The sequence below is a fragment of the Lucilia cuprina genome, chromosome 6 (genome assembly GCF_022045245.1).
Source record: "Lucilia cuprina isolate Lc7/37 chromosome 6, ASM2204524v1, whole genome shotgun sequence".
NCBI lineage: Eukaryota > Metazoa > Arthropoda > Insecta > Diptera > Calliphoridae > Lucilia > Lucilia cuprina.
The window spans coordinates 46613332-46637416 of record NC_060954.1 but is presented as its reverse complement, the minus strand read 5'-3'; the positions used below and the strand labels follow the sequence as shown (position 1 = coordinate 46637416).

At 31.0% G+C, this 24085-nt stretch overlaps 1 protein-coding gene across 4 annotated transcripts in view; it reads left to right on the top strand.

The window, feature by feature from the left end:
* LOC124420761 (protein Wnt-5-like) overlaps positions 1-24085 on the top strand; it is a 128123-nt gene that overhangs the window by 56773 nt on the left and 47265 nt on the right. For all 4 annotated transcript variants that reach the window (XM_046954856.1, XM_046954855.1, XM_046954853.1 and 1 more), the window contains one exon: positions 5461-6575. In XM_046954856.1, coding sequence (XP_046810812.1) covers positions 6451-6575 — 125 coding nt within the window. In that variant the 5' untranslated portion in view covers positions 5461-6450. The remainder of the gene's footprint in view (positions 1-5460; positions 6576-24085) is intronic.

Here is a 24085-nt window from a genome sequence, read left to right as displayed (position 1 = left end):
TGTGTGAGAGAAAGAGATGGTTGATATTTCTTTCTCTCACAAACAAAAATCAAAAGTTTCTCAAAAAACAGTTACTAAGTGTGAACCAGGCCATGCTGATCATGTTTTATACATATACGATTTATAGCGGCATTAAAATTGAACATTAATGAATCATGCATTATGACTTTGCAAGATCTAGTGATTAGATAGCTATCTATCTTAAAATTAGGTAAAATGGTAGTGTCAGGTTGCCAAGTACAGCATAAGTTGGATCCAAAGTTGATCTTTATGTAAGAATTCCTGTATGAAAATAAAAGAATTGAGACAATGGAAAGAGAGATAGAAGTGACATTAATGAAAAAGAGAGAAAAAGCATAAAAAGAGAGATATGTCATTGAAATAGAGACGAAGTATGAAGATTACGTCCAGACTAAAGTAATAAGTCGTTCTAATTGAACATTCCGATAGATCATTAAAGTGGGTCATTTCTAGAGCTAAACTTCCAGTCATTTTCAGGGGTGGGCAGTAATAGAGAAGATGGACTACGCTCTCATCTTCATTTTCATTATGACAAAATCGGGAGTTGTTATTATATGAATAACTGATCATGCTTCATCATTGTTTCTAAATTTACAGAGACCGGTTATGGCCAATAGAAGATTAACTAATTGTAGTTTTTAAAGATGAGTCCACAACACTCTTGCTATCGAGCTCGCGTACCCACTCGACCAACGATCCTGTGTCTTAGAATTCTAGATGTTTATGATTTGTTTGGAATTCCACAGAACTGGTCCATTTTTAGTTCACCTAACGTAGTTCTAACTTTTGTCAAAGTGTCGACAAATATTATTGTCATTTAACCCAAATTTAACCCAAATGAGATTAAGGCTTCAAAGTTTCTCCATCTTTTTGAAATACTTTTAACTTTCATTGACAAGTTTAGAAGTTGAAAACTCTTCTATTAGGGATGTAATAGCAGTTTGACTATAAGAATATATTTTGAAATCTTAGTCAGATATCCGATAGTCCTTTAACCAATTCAACGCTTTTTTGATCGCTTACGTTTAAGTTTGAAGAATACTATACCCATCATGAGTCTAAAAGAGATTTGTAGGCTTAAATTTTTCAATAAAGATGTCACCATCAACTTCTTTCGTTAACTTGGATCCATCTATATTCTTGAGTATTCTAAGAGATGTTGATTTGTCTCAGGCGTTGGGAGACAGTAATCAATGACATTAGGGATACTCTGCAAGATTAATTAATGATTTTGATATGATTCTTGAAACAAGTATTTCATTTATCAGTTAAACTTAATCTTATATTGACATTTGTTTGTCTAAGAGATCTAATGAAAGGCAGTTGAACATTGCAAACTTTGCCTTTGAGGAAGTTGTTCTTAGATCACCCCCGGTAAAGAGAACAGCAGAAGATTTTTTAACATTTATCAGATGTTGTCTGTGCCCAACAACCTTTAAGCAACAGGGAACATAGTTTATATACCCCATCATAAAGCAATAGCCGTAAAAGCTTTTGATATTCTGGAAAGGGCCCAAGTTAGCTTCTTATCTAGGATAGCCGCTCATTTTGCGCTAGTTGAAGAGAAAAAAGTGAGCTTTTATATCTTCCTTTGCCCAAATTTTCGCTAAGACCACAGTCAACACTTTATGAGCTAAGGATGTTTATAACTCGATCTAGAATATAACACTACATGGAGATCGCCTATAACCGTAGTAGAACAGTTCCAAATTGACACCAAAGTGTTTATAATTTGTTTATAACATCCGTATATACATACGTAGGATATTACTATATAATGTTGATAACGCAACGTTGTCAATATAGCATCAATTCGTTATTGAAATCTAAATGTTATGTTAACAAACGTGATAAGCTCACTATTGACAAACAATCTGTTGTAGTGTTAACAACATTGCGTTGTCAACATAACATAGTGTTGTCGTACGTACGTTTATACTTTGGCAACATGTGTTATTAAAAAATAATAAACACTTTGTTGTCAATTTGATACCAGACGTGTATATTTCTTTTTCCCTCTGTACACATATATGTTAGTTTTTAAACGATTTAAAATATTTCAAATATTTATTGTTTAAATCGATTGAAATTTCGTAAAAGTAAAGTCAAATATTCTAGATAATACATTTTGTGTGTGTGAAGTTAAATTCGAATTTAACTAGCAAAGACACAAACCAGATTTGTTAACAGTGCTCATTTTGCAGCTAACAGAGCGCTGTTAATCAGTTAACAGAATATTATAATTGAATTAGAAGATCGAAAACTGACCATTTTGGAAGCAGGATGAAGGTTCCACACATCCAACTATATGGAAATGGTGGTCCAAAGGCTACTTAATGGAACTGTGCGTGAAATATATCTGTATTCATAGCAAACATACTTAAACATTGAACTTTGTTTACCAATATTCTGGACAGGATTACTGGAACTGAGTGAAAGTTACACATGTCCCAGTATATGTAAATGGTAGTCCTAGGGATATGTCATGGATCCGCATTAGTGGAATATCTGAAATAATCCTGGATTGCCTTATTTAATTAACCTTTTTTTGAAAAATTCTTTAGAGGATTAGTGGAACTGGGTGGAAGTTACACATATATCACTATATGGAAATTTTAGTCTAAGGGGTACCTAATGGAACTATGTAAGTTAGATATCTGAAATAATCATGGGACTCCCACAGAATAAAATTTAGTTTTCTTTAAAAAATAGTACATTTTTTGAAAATTTCTGGAGAGGATTAATGGAACTGAGTGGAAGTTACATATATCCCACTATATAGAAATTTTAGCTTAAGGGATACCTTATGGAACTATATCGGTAAAATATCTGAAATAATCGTGGGACTCCCACAGAATAAAATTTTATTTTGTCTGAAAAATAGTACATTTTTTGAATATTTCTGGAGAGGATTAATCGAACTGAGTGGAAGTTACATATATCCCACTATATGGAAAATTTAGTTTAAGGGATACCTTATGGAACTATATAGGTAAAATATCTGAAATAATCGTGGGACTCCCACAGAATAAAATTTTATTTTGTCTGAAAAATAGTAAATTTTTTGAATATTTCTGGAGAGGATTAATGGAGCTGAGTGGAAGTTACATATATCCCACTATACGCAAATTTTAGTCTAAGAGGTACCTAATGGAACTATATAGGTTAGATATCTGAAATAATCGTGGGACCCCCACAGTATAAAATTTAGTTTTCTTTAAAAAATAGTAAATTTTTTGAAAATTTCTGGAGAGGATAAATGAAACTGAGTGGAAGTTACATATATCTTACTATATGGAAAATTTAGTTTAAGGGATACCTTATGGAACTATGTAGGTAAAATATCTGAAATAATCGTGGGACTCCCACAGAATAAAATTTAGTTTTCTTTAAAAAATAGTACATTTTTTGAAAATTTCTGGAGAGGATTAATGGAACTGAGTGGAAGTTACATATATCCCACTATAAGGACATGTTAGTCTAAGAAGTACCTAATGGAACTGTATAGGTTAAATATCTGAAATAATCGTGGGACTCCCACAGAATAAAATTTAGTTTTCTTTAAAAAATAATACATTTTTTGAAAATTTCTGGAGAGGATTAATGGAACTGAGTGGAAGTTACATATATCCCACTATATGCAAATTTTAGTCTAAGAGGTACGTAATGGAACTATATAGGTTAAATATCTGAAATAATCGTGGGACTCCCACAGAACGAAATTTGATTTTGTCTGAAAAATAGCAAAAAATGTACTATTTTTCAAACAAAATCAAATTTCATTATTCTGTGGAAGTCCCACGATTATTTCAGATATTTTACCTACATAGTTCCATAAGGTATCCCTTAAACTAAATTTTCCATATAGTGGGATATATGTAACAGCAACTCAGTTCCATTTATCCTCTCCAGAAATTTTCAAAAAATTTACTTTTTTTAAAGAAAACTAAATTTTATTCTGTGGGAGTCCCACGATTATTTCAGATATTTAACCTATACAGTTCCATTAGGTACTTCTTAGACTAACATTTCCTTATAGTGGGATATATGTAACTTCCACTCAGTTCCATTAATCCTCTCCAGAAATTTTCAAAAAATGTACTATTTTTTAAAGAAAACTAAATTTTATTCTGTGGGAGTCCCACGATTATTTCAGATATTTTACCTACATAGTTCCATAAGGTATCCCTTAAACTAAATTTTCCATATAGTAAGATATATGTAACTTCCACTCAGTTTCATTTATCCTCTCCAGAAATTTTCAAAAAATGTACTATTTTTTAAAGAAAACTAAATTTTATTCTGTGGGAGTCCCACGATTATTTCAGATATTTTACCTATATAGTTCCATAAGGTATCCCTTAAACTAAATTTTCCATATAGTGGGATATATGTAACTTCCACTCAGTTCGATTAATCCTCTCCAGAAATATTCAAAAAATGTACTATTTTTCAGACAAAATAAAATTTTATTCTGTGGGAGTCCCACGATTATTTCAGATATTTTACCGATATAGTTCCATAAGGTATCCCTTAAGCTAAAATTTCCATATAGTGGGATATATGTAACTTCCACTCAGTTCCATTAATCCTCTCCAGAAATTTTCAAAAAATGTACTATTTTTTAAAGAAAACTAAATTTTATTCTGTGGGAGTCCCATGATTATTTCAGATATCTAACTTACATAGTTCCATTAGGTACCCCTTAGACTAAAATTTCCATATAGTGATATATGTGTAACTTCCACCCAGTTCCACTAATCCTCTAAAGAATTTTTCAAAAAAAGGTTAATTAAATAAGGCAATCCAGGATTATTTCAGATATTCCACTAATGCGGATCCATGACATATCCCTAGGACTACCATTTACATATACTGGGACATGTGTAACTTTCACTCAGTTCCAGTAATCCTGTCCAGAATATTGGTAAACAAAGTTCAATGTTTAAGTATGTTTGCTATGAATACAGATATATTTCACGCACAGTTCCATTAAGTAGCCTTTGGACCACCATTTCCATATAGTTGGATGTGTGGAACCTTCATCCTGCTTCCAAAATGGTCAGTTTTCGATCTTCTAATTCAATTATAATATTCTGTTAACTGATTAACAGCGCTCTGTTAGCTGCAAAATGAGCACTGTTAACAAATCTGGTTTGTGTCTTTGCTAGTTAAATTCGAATTTAACTTCACACACACATACATTTTACAGGAAACTATTAATATAGACTTGAACATCTTTAATAACAACTTTATCTTAATATATAGTTTAAAAACAAATTACAAAACTTGTTTACTTTATTATTATTGTTCTTATTGTTTACTTACTATTTAGAACTAATAACACTTAATAATTAGCTTATTTTTTATTGTATTTTCTTTAAGTGATTTAAACTTTTTTTCACTTTTTTTATTCAATTTTTTTTCAACTATTTACAGAACTTAATACAACAAAACCTATGAGACTCTTAAACTTAAAACGCAAACAAATAGCAGAGGGAAAGAAAAGCCAACATAATAAAATCTCATTAGTAAACAAAACAGGAAATAAAAATGTCCATTAAACAATAAAACGACAAATACAGATAAAAAACAAAAACAACAACAACAGTAACAAACCAAATAAAAAACAAATAAAAAAATAATAATAATAAAAAAAAAACCTAAAGATGAAAATGAAAAATTATTTCAAATAACCACAAAATATCAAAAGAAAAGCACAGAAATGGACAGCAACAACAATAATAACAAAAGAAAAAAAGTAAAAAGTTTGAAGTAAATAATAACCAATCATTTTTTATACACAGTTAAAGCTGAAAAATCCTACAAATAAACTCAAGAAACGTACCATAGTGATTAATAATATTTTATGATCTGTGGCTCTTACACTACATCTCCCTCCCTCTCTCCCTCTCTCTCTACTAACTGTAAATTGTTAAAAACAAAAACTTAAACGTAGCAGCAGCAGAGAGCAAAATAAAAAGAACAAACATAACAGCAACATAACACCAACAACAAATAAACGGAAACTATAATATGTGATTGTGGTCATAAGCGGATGTCCGTGTTGAGAACAAAAAAAAAATAACATCAACAACAGCAAACGCAGCAGTCGCAGCAGCAACTGCAGCAAAACAAAATTGTTGGTCCAACAACTAGTGTAAAATATTTACATTTAATTTTTATTTTTGGCAACCAACTGTAACAGACGTAATATCTGTGAACAAGAAAAAAAGTGCGTCTGGTCTTGGGATTTTCTTATTTGGTTTTCTGGCTCAAAAATTGCCATATTTAAAAATTACTTAAGACGTCGCCATAACATCACAAACACACTGACATAAACTTCTCTCTGCTGACAACCTAAAATTTTGCAGAATAAAAAAAAATCCCCCCCGTTCTCGTCACACAAACAAAATAATAAAGTTAAAAATGGAATTTCTTAAAAGGAAACATTTTTCATTGTGGATTACGACAACGACAACATTTATAATCATGGCCAGCATTGCGTTAAATGTGTCCACAGTTCAGGGGCTCCAGGGTGTACCAACATGGATGTAAGTAGTAGTGAAAAAACTTTATATATATATTTTTTAAAACTTTATTATTTTTTATGATTTAAAAACAAACGAAAGCAAAAACTAAAATATATATATATATGATTAGCATACCCTACATTATAATGGTAAGCTTTAGCGTTTAAGCTAATGTTTGTAACAATCAAAAATATTGGTCCTACACCAGCCGCGGATCCAGCTCGAGTTGTTGTTTTTATTTTTCCCTTTTCCGCATTTGTATATTTTGTATGAAAAACTTTCGGTTTTTTTGGGGAGGGGGTGAATTTTATCGTTCCCCTCTCCCCACACCACTCCCCGTGAATTTCCGTCTGTCCAACACTCATTGTAAAGTATACCAATCGGCTTAGAATAACTTTAAGTCTTTTTTTGTCTATCTGTCCGTCTGTGTGTCAATGTAAACCTTGAGTGCACGCTACAGGTTGCAATTTTTAACATGACATCTTCTTTGGCCCCAGGATGAAACATATTTAAAGCTGTTATAAACGGTATTTTATTTGTCCAACACTCTTTAATTTTCTTAGTCGATTTAGCTATGTCCGTCTGTCCGTTTTTTTCATATATTCGTCTGTGTGTCCATGTAAACCTTGTGCGTACGCTAAAGGTCGAAATTTTGAAACATACTCTTCTTTCGAACCAAGAACAAAGAAAGATAGAAGTGACAGAAGGAAAGAAGAGAGATGAAACACTGAATGACAGATATGTCACTTGAAGTGACAAATTCACAAATGCCAATAAGTAGTAATTGATCTATCGCAATATAGGATTCGATTTCGAGCCATATCAAGTCATTATACAAGATCAATACGAGATACTAGATAAAAATATGTGGGTCCATATGAGCCCTTAATTCAAAAATGCCAATAAGTTATTCTAATTGATCTATCGAAATATAGATCCGATGGGTAATTGAAGAAGGTCGCACCTAGAGTTCGATTTCGAGCCATTTCAAGTCATTATATAAGATCAATACGTTTGCCATGATGTCCAAATTTACAGTGGCCAAAAATAATCGAGATATAAAAAGTTCTATGTGGGTCCATATGAGCCCTTAACACTTTTGTTATCGAGCACATGTAACCACTTGACCAACGATCCTGAGCCTTAGAATCAAACATGTCTATGATTTGTTTTTCTGTTGCAGGTTGTGGAACTGATATATTTCTAGTTCGCGCAACGTGGTTGCAACTTTTGGCAATATTACTGCCATATGTGGTCCCGTGTCCTTTAACCCATACAAGGTTAATATTTAAATGTTTCGCCATCACTTTAAGAAACTTTTTGCTTTCGGGTAAAAGTTTTGAGATGGAAAACACATCTATAAGGGATTTAATAGCAGTTGGACTATCAGTAAATATTCTGATATCTCAGTTAGATATAGACAGAGTACCTTAACCATTTTGATGCTTTCATGATCGCTTATATATCAGCTTGAAGAATACTACACTCATCATTGAGTCTAAAAGAGATTTAAGACGCAAATTTTTCAATTAAAAAGGCCAACATCAACTTCTTTCGTTACCTTGGAAAAATCTGAATTCTTGTGAATCTTTAGAGATATGATAGTGAATTCTCTCAATAATGAAACTTATTCAAAATTGTTACAATCGGTCCAATTTTACGCATACAATCGTACCCCTTCAACAAGATATTCAACAATTTAAATAATAACTGGTGAAGGGTATTATTTGGTCGGCCTCGGTCATGGCAAACACTTACTAGGTTTTTTCTTTATTTTCGTTGTGTCTAAGGTTTTAGTAACAACTGTCATATTACTACATGACAATAATTTTTTTTAAAAACAAGAAAATCTTGTTGTGCTTTGTGTCACTTGTGTCGTTGGTTTGGTGAAAAACAAAACTGAATGAACAATGAGTTGAAAGTTTTAAAATTCCAAATTTAATATTAGGGACCAAATTAAGAGACAAATTAGGGATATAAAAACAATTGTTATTGGATAATAATAAAATTTAGTTTCAGATATAAATAGCTTTTTATCTGTTTATATGAAATTTCAAAAGCTTAAACTCAAAGCTTTTTATATGGGAAAAGCTTTTTTGGTAGAAAGAGTTTTTTGAAAAAAGCTTTTTCTAATAATAGAAGTTTTCTTTTTAAATAAATTTTAAAAAGCTTTTTTACTTTTTTCCTAAGAAAAGCTTTTTCTTGGAGAACATGTTTTTTATTTAATAAAAAGCTTTTTTTGAACAACCACTTTCCAATAGTAAAATAATTTTATTGAAAAAACTAAATCTTCAAAAAATTCCTTTAGATTCTATTGAAATGAAAGAATTTAAGTTTAAAAAAAGCTTTTTCAATAGAAAATATATTTTTGTAAAAAAAAGTTTTTTTTTTAATATTTAATTTTTATTTGTTATAATTATTTAAATTTTTTTTGAGAAAAAGATATTTTAAAAATAGAAAAGCTTTTTTTTATAAAAAAGCTTTTTCGAATTAAATAGTTCTCTTGTGATACTTTTTTGAGAAAATAGTTTTCTTGTGATACTTTTTTGAGAAAATTGTTTTAAAATGTTATTATTCCAAAAATTGTTTCTATAGAAAATTATTTGTGAAGAAAGCTTTTTATAGTAAAAAAAAGCTTTTGTTTATAAGGAAATAGCTTTTCTGAAGAAAAAATATTTTTCAAAAAGAAAAAGTTTTCTACAGAACAAGCAACAAAAAACATGTTTAAAATGTTTTAAAAAGTTTTCTTATAAAGAAAGCTTTTTTAATAGAAAATTGGTTTTTATCTTGCTAATAGGAACTTTTTCCAAAAAGAAAACGATTTTGTGAAACAAAGCAACTTAAGACATGTTTTAAATGTTCGGAAAGTTTTTTTTGCAATAAATAGATTTTTTTTAATAAAAAAGGCTTTTTGTTGAAAAAAAGCTTTTTCTAGTATAGAATGCTTATTAGTGAAAACAAATATTTCTAATACAAAAAGTTGTATTTTGTAAAAATAAGTTAAAAGTTCTGTGAAAACACATTAGGGAAATGAATTTTACTAAAAAAGCTTCTTCTTTGTAAAATACTACAATTTATTTCACAAACATTTTCAGCATTTTTCGCACATTAATTTGCAAACAAATACATTCATATGTATCTATGTATCTATTTATTTTATACTTACTCTCATTTACGTTAAACTCAAAGGACCCCCTAGTCTGTTAAATTGAAATTAAACTAGTTAAAATTAATCACAGCTTTTTAGCACAAAACTGAAAAAATAACAAACTAAAGATGCCTTTTAAATGCCAGCAAAAAATAGCTAAAGAAAACTTACAAATTAAATGAAAATTTATTGAAAAAATCTAGTTTATTATTTCCTTTTCAAAACTCAACATGAGGTAAAATAAAAAACAAAAAATACATATAGAAAACTGCAATCCATTTTTGATTTAACCCTAGAGGTTTATATTCAGTTAAAATACAACAAAAAAATGAAAAAAAAATACAAAAATCTAAATACCTTGAAATATGTATTTGAGGAAAATTGTAATAACTAAAATAGACTAACGGTAAAATTTGAAACTAAATCAAACGTTTTTCTTTAGCTTTTGACTTTTGGCAATATTTATACACAGCATGCATGCATGGCATGTAGGCAGGCAGTCAGACTATATAGCAAAGCATACAGGCAGGCATGCAGTCAATCGAACATGCAGGAAGGCATTTAGCCATGTTGTAGGAAAGAAAGAAAGCGTTTTTCTGCTGAATTGCAACAGCAGATGAGACATTTAAAACCTGATAGTGTTGTCTGTTTTTTTGTAATAGTTAAATAGAAATATTGATTTGAGTTTTGTTTGAGAGAGATCGAATTGGGGAAAAAATTGCTTTTATATCATACTATTAGAGTTTAGAGTTACAAACATATATACATACATATGTATATTTTAATCAATAGTTAAAGTAAATATAGCTTTTTCTTTAAAAGCTATAACATAGGTTAGTACTAGGTTAGTTCAGTTCTAATTTAGTTCTAGTTGAGATTTAATGCAGTTCTAGTTCAGTTCAGTTCAGTTCAGGTTCAGTTCTAGTTCAGTTCTAGTTCAGTTCTAGTTCTAGTTCAGTTCTAGTTCAGTTCTAGTTCAGTTCTAGTTCAGTTCTAGTTCAGTTCTAGTTCAGTTCTAGTTCAGTTCTAGTTCAGTTCTAGTTCAGTTCTAGTTCAGTTCTAGTTCAGTTCTAGTTCAGTTCTAGTTCAGTTCTAGTTCAGTTCTAGTTCAGTTCTAGTTCAGTTCTAGTTCAGTTCTAGTTCAGTTCTAGGTTACTTTTAGTTCAGTTTAAGAATCCTATTCACAAGTCTATGGACTATTGTTAAGCCTATATACTAGTCGTTTGATTCGTCTATGAACTTTTTTATTGATTAGTCTATGAACTAACCTAGAGACTAGTCTATTGTCTAGTCCATTGGTCACCCGATTGATTATCCTGTTTACTTAACTCTTGAATAGTTTATTGATCATTATCTAAACTGTTAACTACTCTGCGAACTTGTATGTAGCATCCAGCAGCCAAGAAGAAACTTTAGAGATATTGTACAAATTATAATAATTGTTCAATTATAAGTGTTTGTTTTCTCTTTCTTGTAATAACAACATTTGTTTAAATAAATCATAATTATACATTCCAAATCTTCCTATGATATCGTCTATCATCATCATGATCATAAGTTAACGATCTGAAGATGTTTTTCTTCGATAATTATAACTCTTTTAAAAGGCCGCCTTGGCGGCTGTCATTTCTGGCACATAATTATAGAGTGGCACACAATAATAATCATAAAAAATATAATAGAAGAACAAAAACAAAAGTAAAACAGATTAAAGAAACCAAAAATAAATGGGTTTCCTTTTTAAATTTAAAATAAAAGAGAAATACTAAAGGCCAGCAAAAGTTATAGGAAGAAAAAAACTAGAAGCAAAACTATATATATTAAACAAAAAAAGATACAAACAATGAGATAGAAAATATACAATTGCCGGCAGCTTATTAAAGCAGGTCATAAATTCAACAACCAGAAAAAAATCGAAAGAAATGAAAAGAATTATTATGAAAAACAAAAAACTGTTTTAAGACCAACGAAAAAAAATCAAAGACTATATGCGCCATTTGGTGAAAACTGAGAGAAAAATAGGTAGACAAATGTAATTGTAAATTACCATGAAGTATTTGGGTGAGAAAATAGAAGAAAAAAAAATACTCTAAACCTAATTAATGTGATGTGATACATGACCAAGTTTCAAACACACAGCATAAATGAGCTAAAGATGCAGCAAAAGGTTTTAAAAATAAGATACAAAAAAAGAAAAGCATTCGCTGCAGGCTGTGAGATGATGTATTCAAGTGTCAACTGGTGGTGGTAGTTTTGAAAGGGAAATTTGTCAAATTTGTTGAGAAAGAAAGAAATTCTATGAAATTAGAAAAATGTCCTGGTTGTTATTTTCCCTACCTTAGTGAATGTCTTAAGTCACCCCTTTTTGTGTTTTATCCTACCACAACACTGCTGCAGACCCCCCTCTTCTTTTTTTTTTTTAAATTTAACGCATATTAAGTTGTAAACGCGCAACAAAAAAAAACGCAACGGAAAATATAAAAGAAACACTTTGCACCAGACACCATTTACCGTAGAGTGGTTTTTGTTGGCTTAAAACTAAAGAAAAAGAAGAAACATTAATTTAACTGTCTGCTATTACACTCTCTAAATGTGCATTTAAATAAAAATGACTGACATTATGCATTGAGGCATGAAATAAAAAAGCATCCGTAACAACTACTCATGCGGTGTTGTATAGAGTAATACGTTGCAAACTTTTATACATTCTATACATATGTATATATGCATGTATATGCAACGTTTGCATCAAACAGTAAAACGTACGATAAGATCATGCTAAGGAATGTAATGAATGTTCGCGAAAGGATTCAGAATTCTCTATTAAGGCTACAAAAGCTATTTTCCTACAGCCAGATGGCAATTGAGGGGATATCAGCGGATAAGATTAGAGATTAAAGATCGTATAGGACTGCAAGCATGATGCTTGCACCAGACCACTTGGTAAATATCGTCAACGAAAGAGCTAACGTAGTTGTTACGTATATAGGGACCGATTTTATTTTAGATCCTCCAGAAACTCTGATTAGAAGATTTTATGGAACTATATCCACTGTTACCGTACATTGGACGATAATTCCTTTTATAGATCGCTATATAAGATCCTTTAACGAAAACTTTCTATGCAAAAGTACGCACAGTAGGACCTATTACGGACTAAGACTATTTTTTCGCATCTAATAGAGAAATACATTCCAGAGTTTCTGTAGAATAGGTGGTAATTTATTTCATAGATGACTTTATAAAGTTATTTTATTAAACTGAACCATGCAAATAAGTGCACAAAGTCCCACGAAAATGGACTGGTCTAATTTTTTGGATATAGTATATAAAACAAACCCGTTTCGATCTAATAAAACCAAAGAAAAAACATAAAATCGGTTTAATATAGGGAACAACTTCCTCAGATGCGCAACATATTTGATTACAACGAGGTGCATAATTACATTAGTTATAGATTAGAGCAAGTCTGATAGTGGACTAGTTAGATTTTTACGATCTTATAGTATTAGTTTATGTAGAATGGATGATTCCTTTCATAGATCGCTATATAAGATTCCTTTACGGAAATAGTATATTCATTAGAGCGTATGAAGAACCTATAAAGAACTGGGTTAATTTTTCCCGGATATGATCTAATATACAAACCCATTTCGATCTAATAAAACCAAGAACAGGTTTAATATATAATCCTCTTTAAAAGAAGATAATTTCCTCAGATGCGCAACATATTTGATTACAACGAGGGGCACAATTACATTAGATATTTAGTTATAGATTAGATATTCGGTTACAGCAAGCCTGATGGTAGATTAGGTGTATTTTTACCGATCACAGTACAGTATACACTCACCAGTTTATGTAGAATAGATGATTCTTTTCATAGATCTTATATAGCGATCTACGGAAATGGTCTATTCAAAAGAACGTATGAAGAACCTATAAAGGACTGGGTTAATTTTTCCGGGATCTGATCTAATAAACAAACCCATTTCGATCTTATAAAAAAAGAAAGCGAGAAAAAAAGTTTAATATATAGGACTATTTAAGAGGAGACAATTTCCCCAAATGCGCAGTAAATATTAGATATTTCGATACATAGAAATCAAAAATTTCATTTAAATCGTTCCCACGATTATTGGATCTCCGATCCGCTACAAACCGATTTGCAATCGGCCAAAGATTGTCAACTCAGCAATAGCTGTATCAACCGGAAGTTTTTTCTCCAGGGAAGAACATCCAGTTACAGCCAACCTGTTACAAAATGCTTTAATGGTTTTTCGTCCAATGATTTTCATTCATTTGTAACATTTGTTTTTGATGCAGATCCTATATGATCAGCAGCTCATAACTTGGTCCGACTTAATGCAGATCATTATAGTTGACCTGTTTTAAAATTAAAACGTATTCCAATTAGAGTTTTATAAATTGATGGCGTTAAGTAGCAAACAAAAAAAAATTAGAACAAAATTTGTACTATAAGGCATCTCAGGGATTCAAGGTGTCAAGGGGTCCATAAGGGATCTTATGTTTCATTCGTTTTTCGTCCAATGATTTTCATTCATTTGTAACATTTGTTTTTGATACAGATCCTCTATGATCATGGCCCCACTTAATGCAGATCATTATAGTTGATCGGTTTATAAATTGAAGCGCATTCCTATTATAGTCTTATAAATTGATGTCATTAAACAGCAGTCGCATAGCACAAGATCTGTACTATAAGGTGTGTCAAGTTAATTTTTCCAATCGTTGAGTATTTTGCCAAAAAGTTTTTAAATAATCTTGCATTCACTCAGCCATTAGAGAATCATATATTAAATAAACCCCTTCAGTGAGTTATTTGTTTGCGACTCAGATCCCTTTTGATAAACTGGTACAATTTACAAAGTTTTTTATAGTAAAGACCCATCTGAATCCATCAAATGTTCTTACGGTCTGGTTTTTCATGATTGCAGCAAAAACAATTTGAAACAAGTAAGAGCCCTATTCGGCGGCTTCAGTTGTATGGGGGCTAGATGAAATAATGGACCAATAGGCTTCGTTTACGATACCATAGCAGATGATGTGCTAAAATTTCATTGAATTATCTCCAAAATTGCATAGATGGACGAACAGACGGACGGACGGACATAGCTAAATCGACTCAGAAAATAGTTCTAAACCGATTGGTACTTTTAAGGAATAATATTATTGTGCGTTACAAACATCAGCACAAACCCAATATACCCTCCCTACTAAAGTGGTGTAGGATATAAAGATTATTATAGTAAAGACCCATCTGAGTCAACCAAATGCAAAACAATTGCTAATGATTTTGGTTGATATCTTTGATCGGGGTACTAATGGTTCGGGTTTTCATTATTAAGGCAAAAACAACAAATTTTCTTAAACAATAAAGAACTGTGAACGCGTACAACAACATTTTCATTTTTCTTAAATAAAATTTCATTCTTTGAAGTGTCTGACCACAAAATAGCACTTGTATTATGCTACACACATAGCAGCAACAGCAGCAGTAACAGCAAAACATTTTTGTTGAAAATAAAAATGAGACATTCATACAATACAATTATTTTTCAATGAGTTTTTCATGTAGTTTCCCGATTTTTTTCCAACGCCTGATGTTTGTGTTTTTTTTTTCGTTATAAACTATAGCTGGCAGAGATGTAGGAAAAAGCAAAAAAAAATGTATATAAAATAGAATCAGCCTATTTGTAAACAATTAAAATAGCTCCCATTATTGCTGTTGTCGGCAATTGTGCTGCAACTATTACTCACATTGTATCTACAGTTTTTCATTATAGAAAATTTCTGTTTATTTAAACTATAGTGTAAGTTGTAGTTTTTTTTCACATAAATTGAAAAGTGTAAAAAAATCTATATAAAATTGTTGATTGATTTCGTAATGAACTTGAACTTTGTAAACAATTCTGTCTATCAATTCAATTCAATTCGTTACGATTGAGTTTTATTTGAAACAAATGCAATTGCTTTGTAAACTCCATTGATTTAATGTTTATTAAAGTGTTTTAAAAGTGGAATGTTTCTTAATAAAGTTTTTTGTTGTTTTTTTTTTTCTTTTTTTGTGTAAACATTAATTTATCATAAATATGTTTGAAATTTGTTTATAATTTTTTTTATTAAAATTTTTTACGGTTTTTTTTCTCCCAGATTTGTTAAGAAGTTATATACGCATGACCCGTGGTTTTGTTTATTACAATGTTATTGTCACTCTATGGGGTGTTTGATCTGTAATACTACATCTTGATTTTATTTCAAGTTATTGAAATATTTGATTGTGATTGTATATTTTTTTATTTATTAATTATTTATTGTGTTCTGTTGATGTTTCATGGCGAGTATATAGCGCTATTTTTTTGGGTTAAAACAGCAAGATAGAGATCTTTTTTTTAGATTTATGTTGAAAACAATTGAATTCAAATTAAATGTGACCACCTTTGATATAATCAAATTACGCTACCCGTAGGGTGCTCTTGAGATTGAATACTCTAGGTGGCATGTTTTTATATCATGATTTATAGAGAAAATTTTACACAATTTGAATATATACACATGTGTATAGAAAAGTCTGTAGTATGAATTATAGAACAGTCTATACACTGGACTATAGAATAGTCTATAGTCCTGACTATAGGACAGTCGATAATCTGTACTATAGAACATTCTATAGTCTGGACTATAGAACAGTCTATAGTCTGGACTATAGAACAGTCTTAAGTCTTGACTATAGAACAGTCTATAGTCTTGACTGTAGAACAGTCCATAGTTTTGACTGTAGAACAGTCCATAGTCTTGACTATAGAACAGTCTATAGTCAGTCATGACTATAGACTAGCACAGTCTATAGTCTTGACTATAGAACAGTCTATAAGTAGTCTTGACTATAGAACAGTCTATAGTCTTGACTATAGAACAGTCTATAATCTTGACTATAGAACAGTCTATAATCTTGACTATTGAACAGTCTATAGTCTTGACTATAGAACAGTCTATAGTCTTGACTATAGAACAGTCTATAGTCTTGACTATAGAACAGTCTATAATCTTGACTATAGAACAGTCTATAGTCTTGACTATAGAACAGTATATAGTCTTGACTATAGGACAGTCTATAGTCTTGACCATAGAACAGTCTATAGTCTTGACTATAGAACAGTCTATAGTCTTGACTATAGAACAGTCTATAGTTTTGACTGTAGAACAGTCAATAGTCTCGACTATAAAACTGTCTATAGTCTGTACTATAGAACTGTCTATAGTCTGTACTATAGAACAGTCTATAGTCTGGACTATAGAACTGTCTATGGTCTTGACTATAGCACAGTCTTTAGTCATGACTATAACACAGACTATAGTCATAACTGTAGCACAGTCTATAATCAGGACTATAGCACAGTCTACAGTCATGACTATAGCGCAGTATATAGTCATGTCTTGACTATAGCACAGTCTTTAGTCATGACTATAGCACAGTCTTAAGTCATGACTATAGCACAGTATATAGTCTTGACTATAGTACAATAGAACAGTCTATAGTCATGACTATAGAACAGTCTATAGTCATGACTATAGAACAGTCTATAGTATTGACTATAGAACTGTCTATAGTCATGACTATAGCACAGTCTATACTCTTGACTATAAAACAGTTTATAGTCTTGACTATAGAACAGTCTATACTCTTGACTAAAGAACAGTCTATACTCTTGACTATAGAACAGTCTATACTCTTGACTATAGAACAGTCTATAGTATGGACCATAGAACAGTCTATACTCATGACTATAAAACAGTTTATAGTCTTGACTATAGAACAGTCAATAGTCTGGACTATAGAACAGTCTATACTGGACTAGTCTATAATCTGGACTATAGAACAGTCTATAGTCTGGACTATAGAACAGTCTATAGTCTGTATTATAGAACAGTCTATAGTCTTGACTATAGAACAGTCTATAGTCTGGCATATTGAACAGTCTATAGTTTGGACTATAGAACAGTCTATAGTTTGGACTATAGAACAGTCTATAGTCTGGACTATAGAACAGTCTGTAGTCTGGACTATAGAACAGTTTATAGTCTTGACTATAGAACAGTCTATTGTCTTGACTATAGAACAGTCTATAGTCTTGACTGTAGAACAGCCTATGGTTTGTACTGTAGAACAGTTTATAGTCTGTACTATAGAGCAGTCTATAGTCTGTACTATAGAACAGTCTATAGTCCGGACAATAAAACAGTCTACAGTCTGGAGAATAGACCAGTCTATAGTCTGGACTATAGAACGGTGTATAGTCTGCACTATAGAACAGTTAATAATCAGGATTATAGATCAGTTCAAAGTCTGGACTACAGAAAGATATATATCTGGGACTATAGATCAGTCCTGACTGTAAAACCGTTTAAATCTGTACCATTGAAAAGACTATAGTGTACACTTTAGACTAATTTTAGTCTTGATTGTAATCTGGCATTCAATCTCAACTATAGATCAGTCTTGATTCCACTCTGGGCTACAAACTATTCTTTACAATTTCAGCTTTTAAATCGTATTCAAATCTGGTTTTAAATTTCTCTTTAACACAACTCAGCAGTTATCAAATCAAATCAAATTCAAAACGTTTAGCCTCCGTATAACTTTTTGAAATATTTAAAATACAATTTTAAAATCTTCAACAGCACCAACTGTTTTGTTTAACAAAACTGCTGAAAGTGCCATAAAACTTTCAACAATAAACAAATAATTTTTTTATACAAATATTTTAACATTAATCAATTCAGCATATTTCATTTCTCAATGATTTTTATATTGCATTTCATTAAATTTATTTATCTTAATTTAATTTTCTCAAACTTCTTTATATAAAAAATTGGAAAAAAATAAAACTCGTAATGAAATGAAAACAACACCAAACAACTAAGAAAAAGTATCAAATTACTTTAACTTCAACTCCTAAGATAAAAACAAAAAAAAATCGTAACGAAACAGGGGGAAAAATTAAAAACAATAAACAAGAAAATAAAGATGCTCTTAACGAAATAAAATAATACCAAAAAAAAAACTTTAAACAAATAAACCACCACGAAAAAAAAACGTAAATGTTACTGGCAGCTTGACTGACTTTCTGGCAGTTGGACAGGCCTTTTGTGATAAGTAGAAACATTTTATTTATTTTCAAAATTCCCATCACAAAACCAACAATAGCTTTGGCAAAGCCACCCCTTTTCTTACTTATGAAAGGGTTTTCAGAAAAATGTACAATTTTTCCACCTCCAGAGGAAAAATTTTAGCTCTCATGTCCATTAACATAACGAATAATGTGAAATCTGAATATATCTTTAGGATCATGCGAAGTGACCCATCTAGTTTCCAGTTAATGCCATAATCAGTTTCAAATACATTCCATCTATGGCATAACCCGATTTGGGAACTGATCTGATTTTACTTGATGCTCTACTCAAGTCTCAAAGTAATAACAATGGTTCTCAATTGATCACCAATGTTCATAACACCATAGTTTAAGAAGAACCCGAAGCATCTTTTAAATACCTCACCACTCTTATTGTGAAACCCTTTACAATGTAAATAACACGTAACGGTTTTCTTGCGGGAATTTTTCTGAACATTTAACGGATTGAATACAATAAATCCCTTGTAATAAAATAACAATGTTAGAGAGAAAATCAAATGAAGCTAAAAATCACAAGGAATAAACACATCCCAGAAAAAACAATAGAGAGTAATTCATCATACGGTATGAAGAGAAATCAAATATAAAATAAATTTGCATTTCTTTTTCATGGGAGCGCTACTCAAGAGATGACTAATATAGAAACTATTCGACTAGAATAGAAACTTTAACTAGTTTCTAGTCGTTTAGACTAGAATAGAGTAGATTCGACTAAAATATAGATGTTTGGTTGAGAAAAGAGTTTGATTGGACTAGAGTGGAATAGTTTTTACCAGATTAGAGTCGATTCAACTAGAATTGTATCGATTTGACTAGATGAGAGTCATTTGAGAACATTCGACTAAAATGTGGTCAATTTAACTAGATTCGACCAAAAATGAGAATATAGTCGATTAGACTGTAGTATAGTCGATTCGACAGATTATCTACGATATATTCGACCAGATTACAAAATTGTGTTGATTTGACTAGAAGAGAGAAAATTATAAAATGTGTGACAAAATATAAAGAGATATCTAGTCGTTTAGACTAGAAAAAAGATGATTCGACTTAACTAAAGATGATTGGACTAGAATGGAATACTTTTTATCAGATTAGAGTCGATTCGACTAGAATTGTATCGATTTGACTAGAAAAGAGTCATTCGAGAACATTCGACTAAAATGTAGTCAATTTAACTAGATTCGACCAAAACTAGAATGATGTCAAAGATTAGACTGTAGTATAGTCAATACGCCAGATTATCTACTATATATTCGACTAGATTGTAATCTATTACAAAATGGTTTCGACATGACTAGAAGAGAGTAATGTCGTTAAGAGATGATTCGACTAGAATATAGAAGATTCGATTAGTTTCAACCAGAACTAGAATGAAGACGAAGATAATTTAATGGATTAGACTGCAACATAGTCTAGTTCCCTAGATTAATGTAGTCAATTCGTCAGATTTTCTAATCTATATTATAATCGATTAGAAAATAGTGTCGACTTAACTGAAAGAGTGTAGAGTCGAAATAAAATAAAATTCGACTGGAATGTAGTGCAATAGAATATAGACAATTCGACCAGATTAAACCAGATCTAATATAATAACATAAAAAATTACACTGCAATTTAGTCGATTCCAAAGATTATTGATGATTCGACTTTATTATAATAATTTAGCCAATAGCCGATTCGACAAGTATCATTAGTAGATTTCGACTAGTAGAGTGTCAGTTTGATTAGAGAATATTCGACTAGAATAGATTTGATTAGAATATAGTTTATTCAACTAGATTTCAACAGAATGAAGTCAATTGGCTAGAATAATGTCTAGTCGACTAGAATATAGTCAATTCCATAAGAATAAAGCCAATTAGTCTAGAATTGATTTGACTTGATCCTAACAGAGTCGATTCGATTACAAAAGGGTATTATAGATTATAGAATATAGACTAGAATAGAGAGGATTCGACAAGAATAAAGAAGACTAGATTAAAATAATTTAGTCAATAGTAGATTCGACTAGTTGTTTCGTTTAGTAGAGTGTTAGTTTGATTGGAGAAAATTCGACTAGTATAGAGTAGATTAGAATATAGTTAATTCAACTTGGTTTAAACAGAACGGAGTCGATTAACTAGAATAGAGACTAGTCGAACAGAATATAGTATATTCTATTAGAATATAGCCAGTTCGTCTAGAATTGAGTCTATTCGACATAACTAACGTCAATACGAACATAAGAGAGTCGAATTAATTAGAATAGAGTAAATTTGGTAGAGGTATTGACTTTTTCGACAATAATAAAGACTTTAAAAGTTAAATCGATTACAGAAGATTCGAATTCAGCTAGAATAAAGTCAATTGAAAAAGAGTCGAATTGGGTAGTATATATATCCGATTTGGCTCTAATAGAGTCGATTCGACTAAAATACAGACCATTCAGCTAGAATATTGTTTATCAGGCTATAATAAAGTCGATTCGATAGAAATATGTTTTATGCAACATAAAAACATTCGACTTGGCTACAATAATGTAGATTCGACTAGAAAACAGTAGATCAGGTTAGAAAAAACTACATTCGACTAAAGATGCGACCACAATCTGAGTCGATGAGGCGATAGAAAAGCGATGACACCACAGATGCAGAAGATTCTCATTTATTATGAGCTGCTAATATCGATTTAAACACATAGACGATCTGTATACAAAACACTTGATTCAATTAGAAAGAATCTAAATTCGCCTAAAGATTCGACTATCGAATCTGAGTCGATGGAGAAATAGAAGAGCGATAACATCGCTTATATCGTTTCAAACACACAGACGATTTGTATTCAACACATTGATTCATGACGTCGTAATGTTTCTTCATGAAAACTCTCGAAATTCCATAACAGACACAGACGATCTTTGACAATCAGTCTCGATCTATGCCGTCCTTTTAAACCGATCTGGAATATTTACTAGACATGAAACAGTTATATTATAAAAACACTCGAAATTTGTTTGGTGCAGAAGATTTTCAGACAATAACAGACGATCTGTTCCAAATACAATTGTATTCAACACAATTGATCCATTTGAAGAGATCATGAGTGAAAAAATTACATGAATATGTGACTAGACATGAGGTCGCAAAATTTTTTTATGAAAACACTCGAAATTCCATATCTTGGTTGGTGCAGACTGACAGACGATCTGTCAGACTGGCCAGCAGGCTACTGGCCTGGCTTTGCAGAAAGGGCAAAGCTAAGGCTGTGTAAGTTTTGTCGAAATCTCCAAGTAGTAAAAAAGTTATGATGATTGTTAAATCCTAGATATTCAAAAGCTTTTGATTATTAGAAGCATAACTAAAAGTAGCTCAGCAACAAGTTTGCTTGAGCTTACCAACTTACCAACTCGTTACTACGTTACTTACTTCCTCACTAAGTTTTAAGGATAAATATTTCCAGATTTTGTTTGTTATTTTTTCTTAAACAAAAATCCCTTGTTGTTGATGCTACTGCTTGTATTTCTTTTTCGGTATTTCTTTGTTTATTTTTACAATTTTACCCCCCTTCCTTCTTATTACTCACATTCATCTTCGATATTTCGTGTGAGTATGGAAATATGTTGTTCTTTTTTTACGCATGATGGATTTTTTTGCAATTTTTTGTAGATTTTTTTTAAATAATTTTTTTTTTTGCTGATTTGAAACAACAAACTTTTCAAGTGTTGATTTCATCAATTTTTATGCAAGACATGTCTAGCTCGATGACAAGCCATAAAAAAGTGTGTTTTAGACAAAATATGTATGTTTGTATGCATGCATGTAGAAGTTAACATATTTCAATCAAACAAAATTTTGTTTTTCTTCACTTTGTTTTCTTTCAACACTTAATATTTATTTTTGCTACTGGGTGGCAGGCAGTTAATAGCAAAGCAGAAGGGTTAGAAGACAAAGGAGAACCAGGAGACGCACTATTATGTGTTGCAAGTTAGCAAACTTGTTTTGCTTAAAGCATAAACAAGACTTTAGGCAAAAGCTCAAAACTAACATAACTAAAGTGTGAAAAGAGCTTTAAAGCTTACAACTAATGTTGTTTTCAAGACTTTAGGCAAAAGCATAAAACTTACATCACTTTAGTTTGAAAAGAGCTTTAAAGCTTTTAACTCATGTTGTTGTTAACTTAAGCTTAAAGCTGTTTGCAGCTTAAACTTTTCAGCGCGTTAGAATTAAAAAAAGTTTTCAATTTATAAATTTGGTTACAAAACATTGCTTAATATCAAAAACCTATTATAGGTGAAAATAAAATACCTGAAAATTTGTTAAAAAATGTTTCACAGTTGTTTTATCAATTTTTTTGTTAACAATTTTTTATCCGTTAGTCCTTTTGTTTCCATATGATTCAAGCGTAAATTTTGATGTTTATCTCTGCCAAAAAAAAGGAATATTTTACCTTCCATTATGACAAATACATCAACTATGTATAAAGTCCTTTAGTTTTTGACGATATATGAAGAGATACTCATGCCCCAATCATCATCATCATCACCAACACCATCATCGTCATCATGGCTCAGCAGTTACTAACAACAAGAACAACAAACGAGTAGTACAACATGTTTGTTTGTCATTATTTACGACATGGAACACAATCAGTAGACGACACGCAATAATTCACTTACCCAGAGAACGAAGAGCCACACATCTATTGGACAAACTTGTATGTTCTACTACTATGTACAACACGTGCGTGATATGAATGTTTTTGTTGTTGTTTGTTTCTTAATTTTTTTTCTAGGAGTCCACTTTTTACTTTAGAGCAGGGTTGGAATATTGAAATTTAAATGATATGTATTAAAAAAACATACATTTAAGTCTTCGTGTCGATTGTGTCAAGTCGGAGTCTAGGGTCTACTAGGTTAGTACTCATTTGTAATATGGATTTTTTTCTTTAAGCTAAGCAGATACTTCTTGATCGAAATATACAATGGATACAAAACCTTTGTGTTGGGCTGTATGTGGGAGAACCGACTTTATAAAGCGGCGATTAAACCAATTTTTAATTATAGGCCCATAAGAACCACATATATGTACATCCATACCATAGATAGATAGATAGATAGATAGATAGATAGATAGATAGATAGATAGATAGATAGATAGATAGATAGATAGATAGATAGATAGATTGAT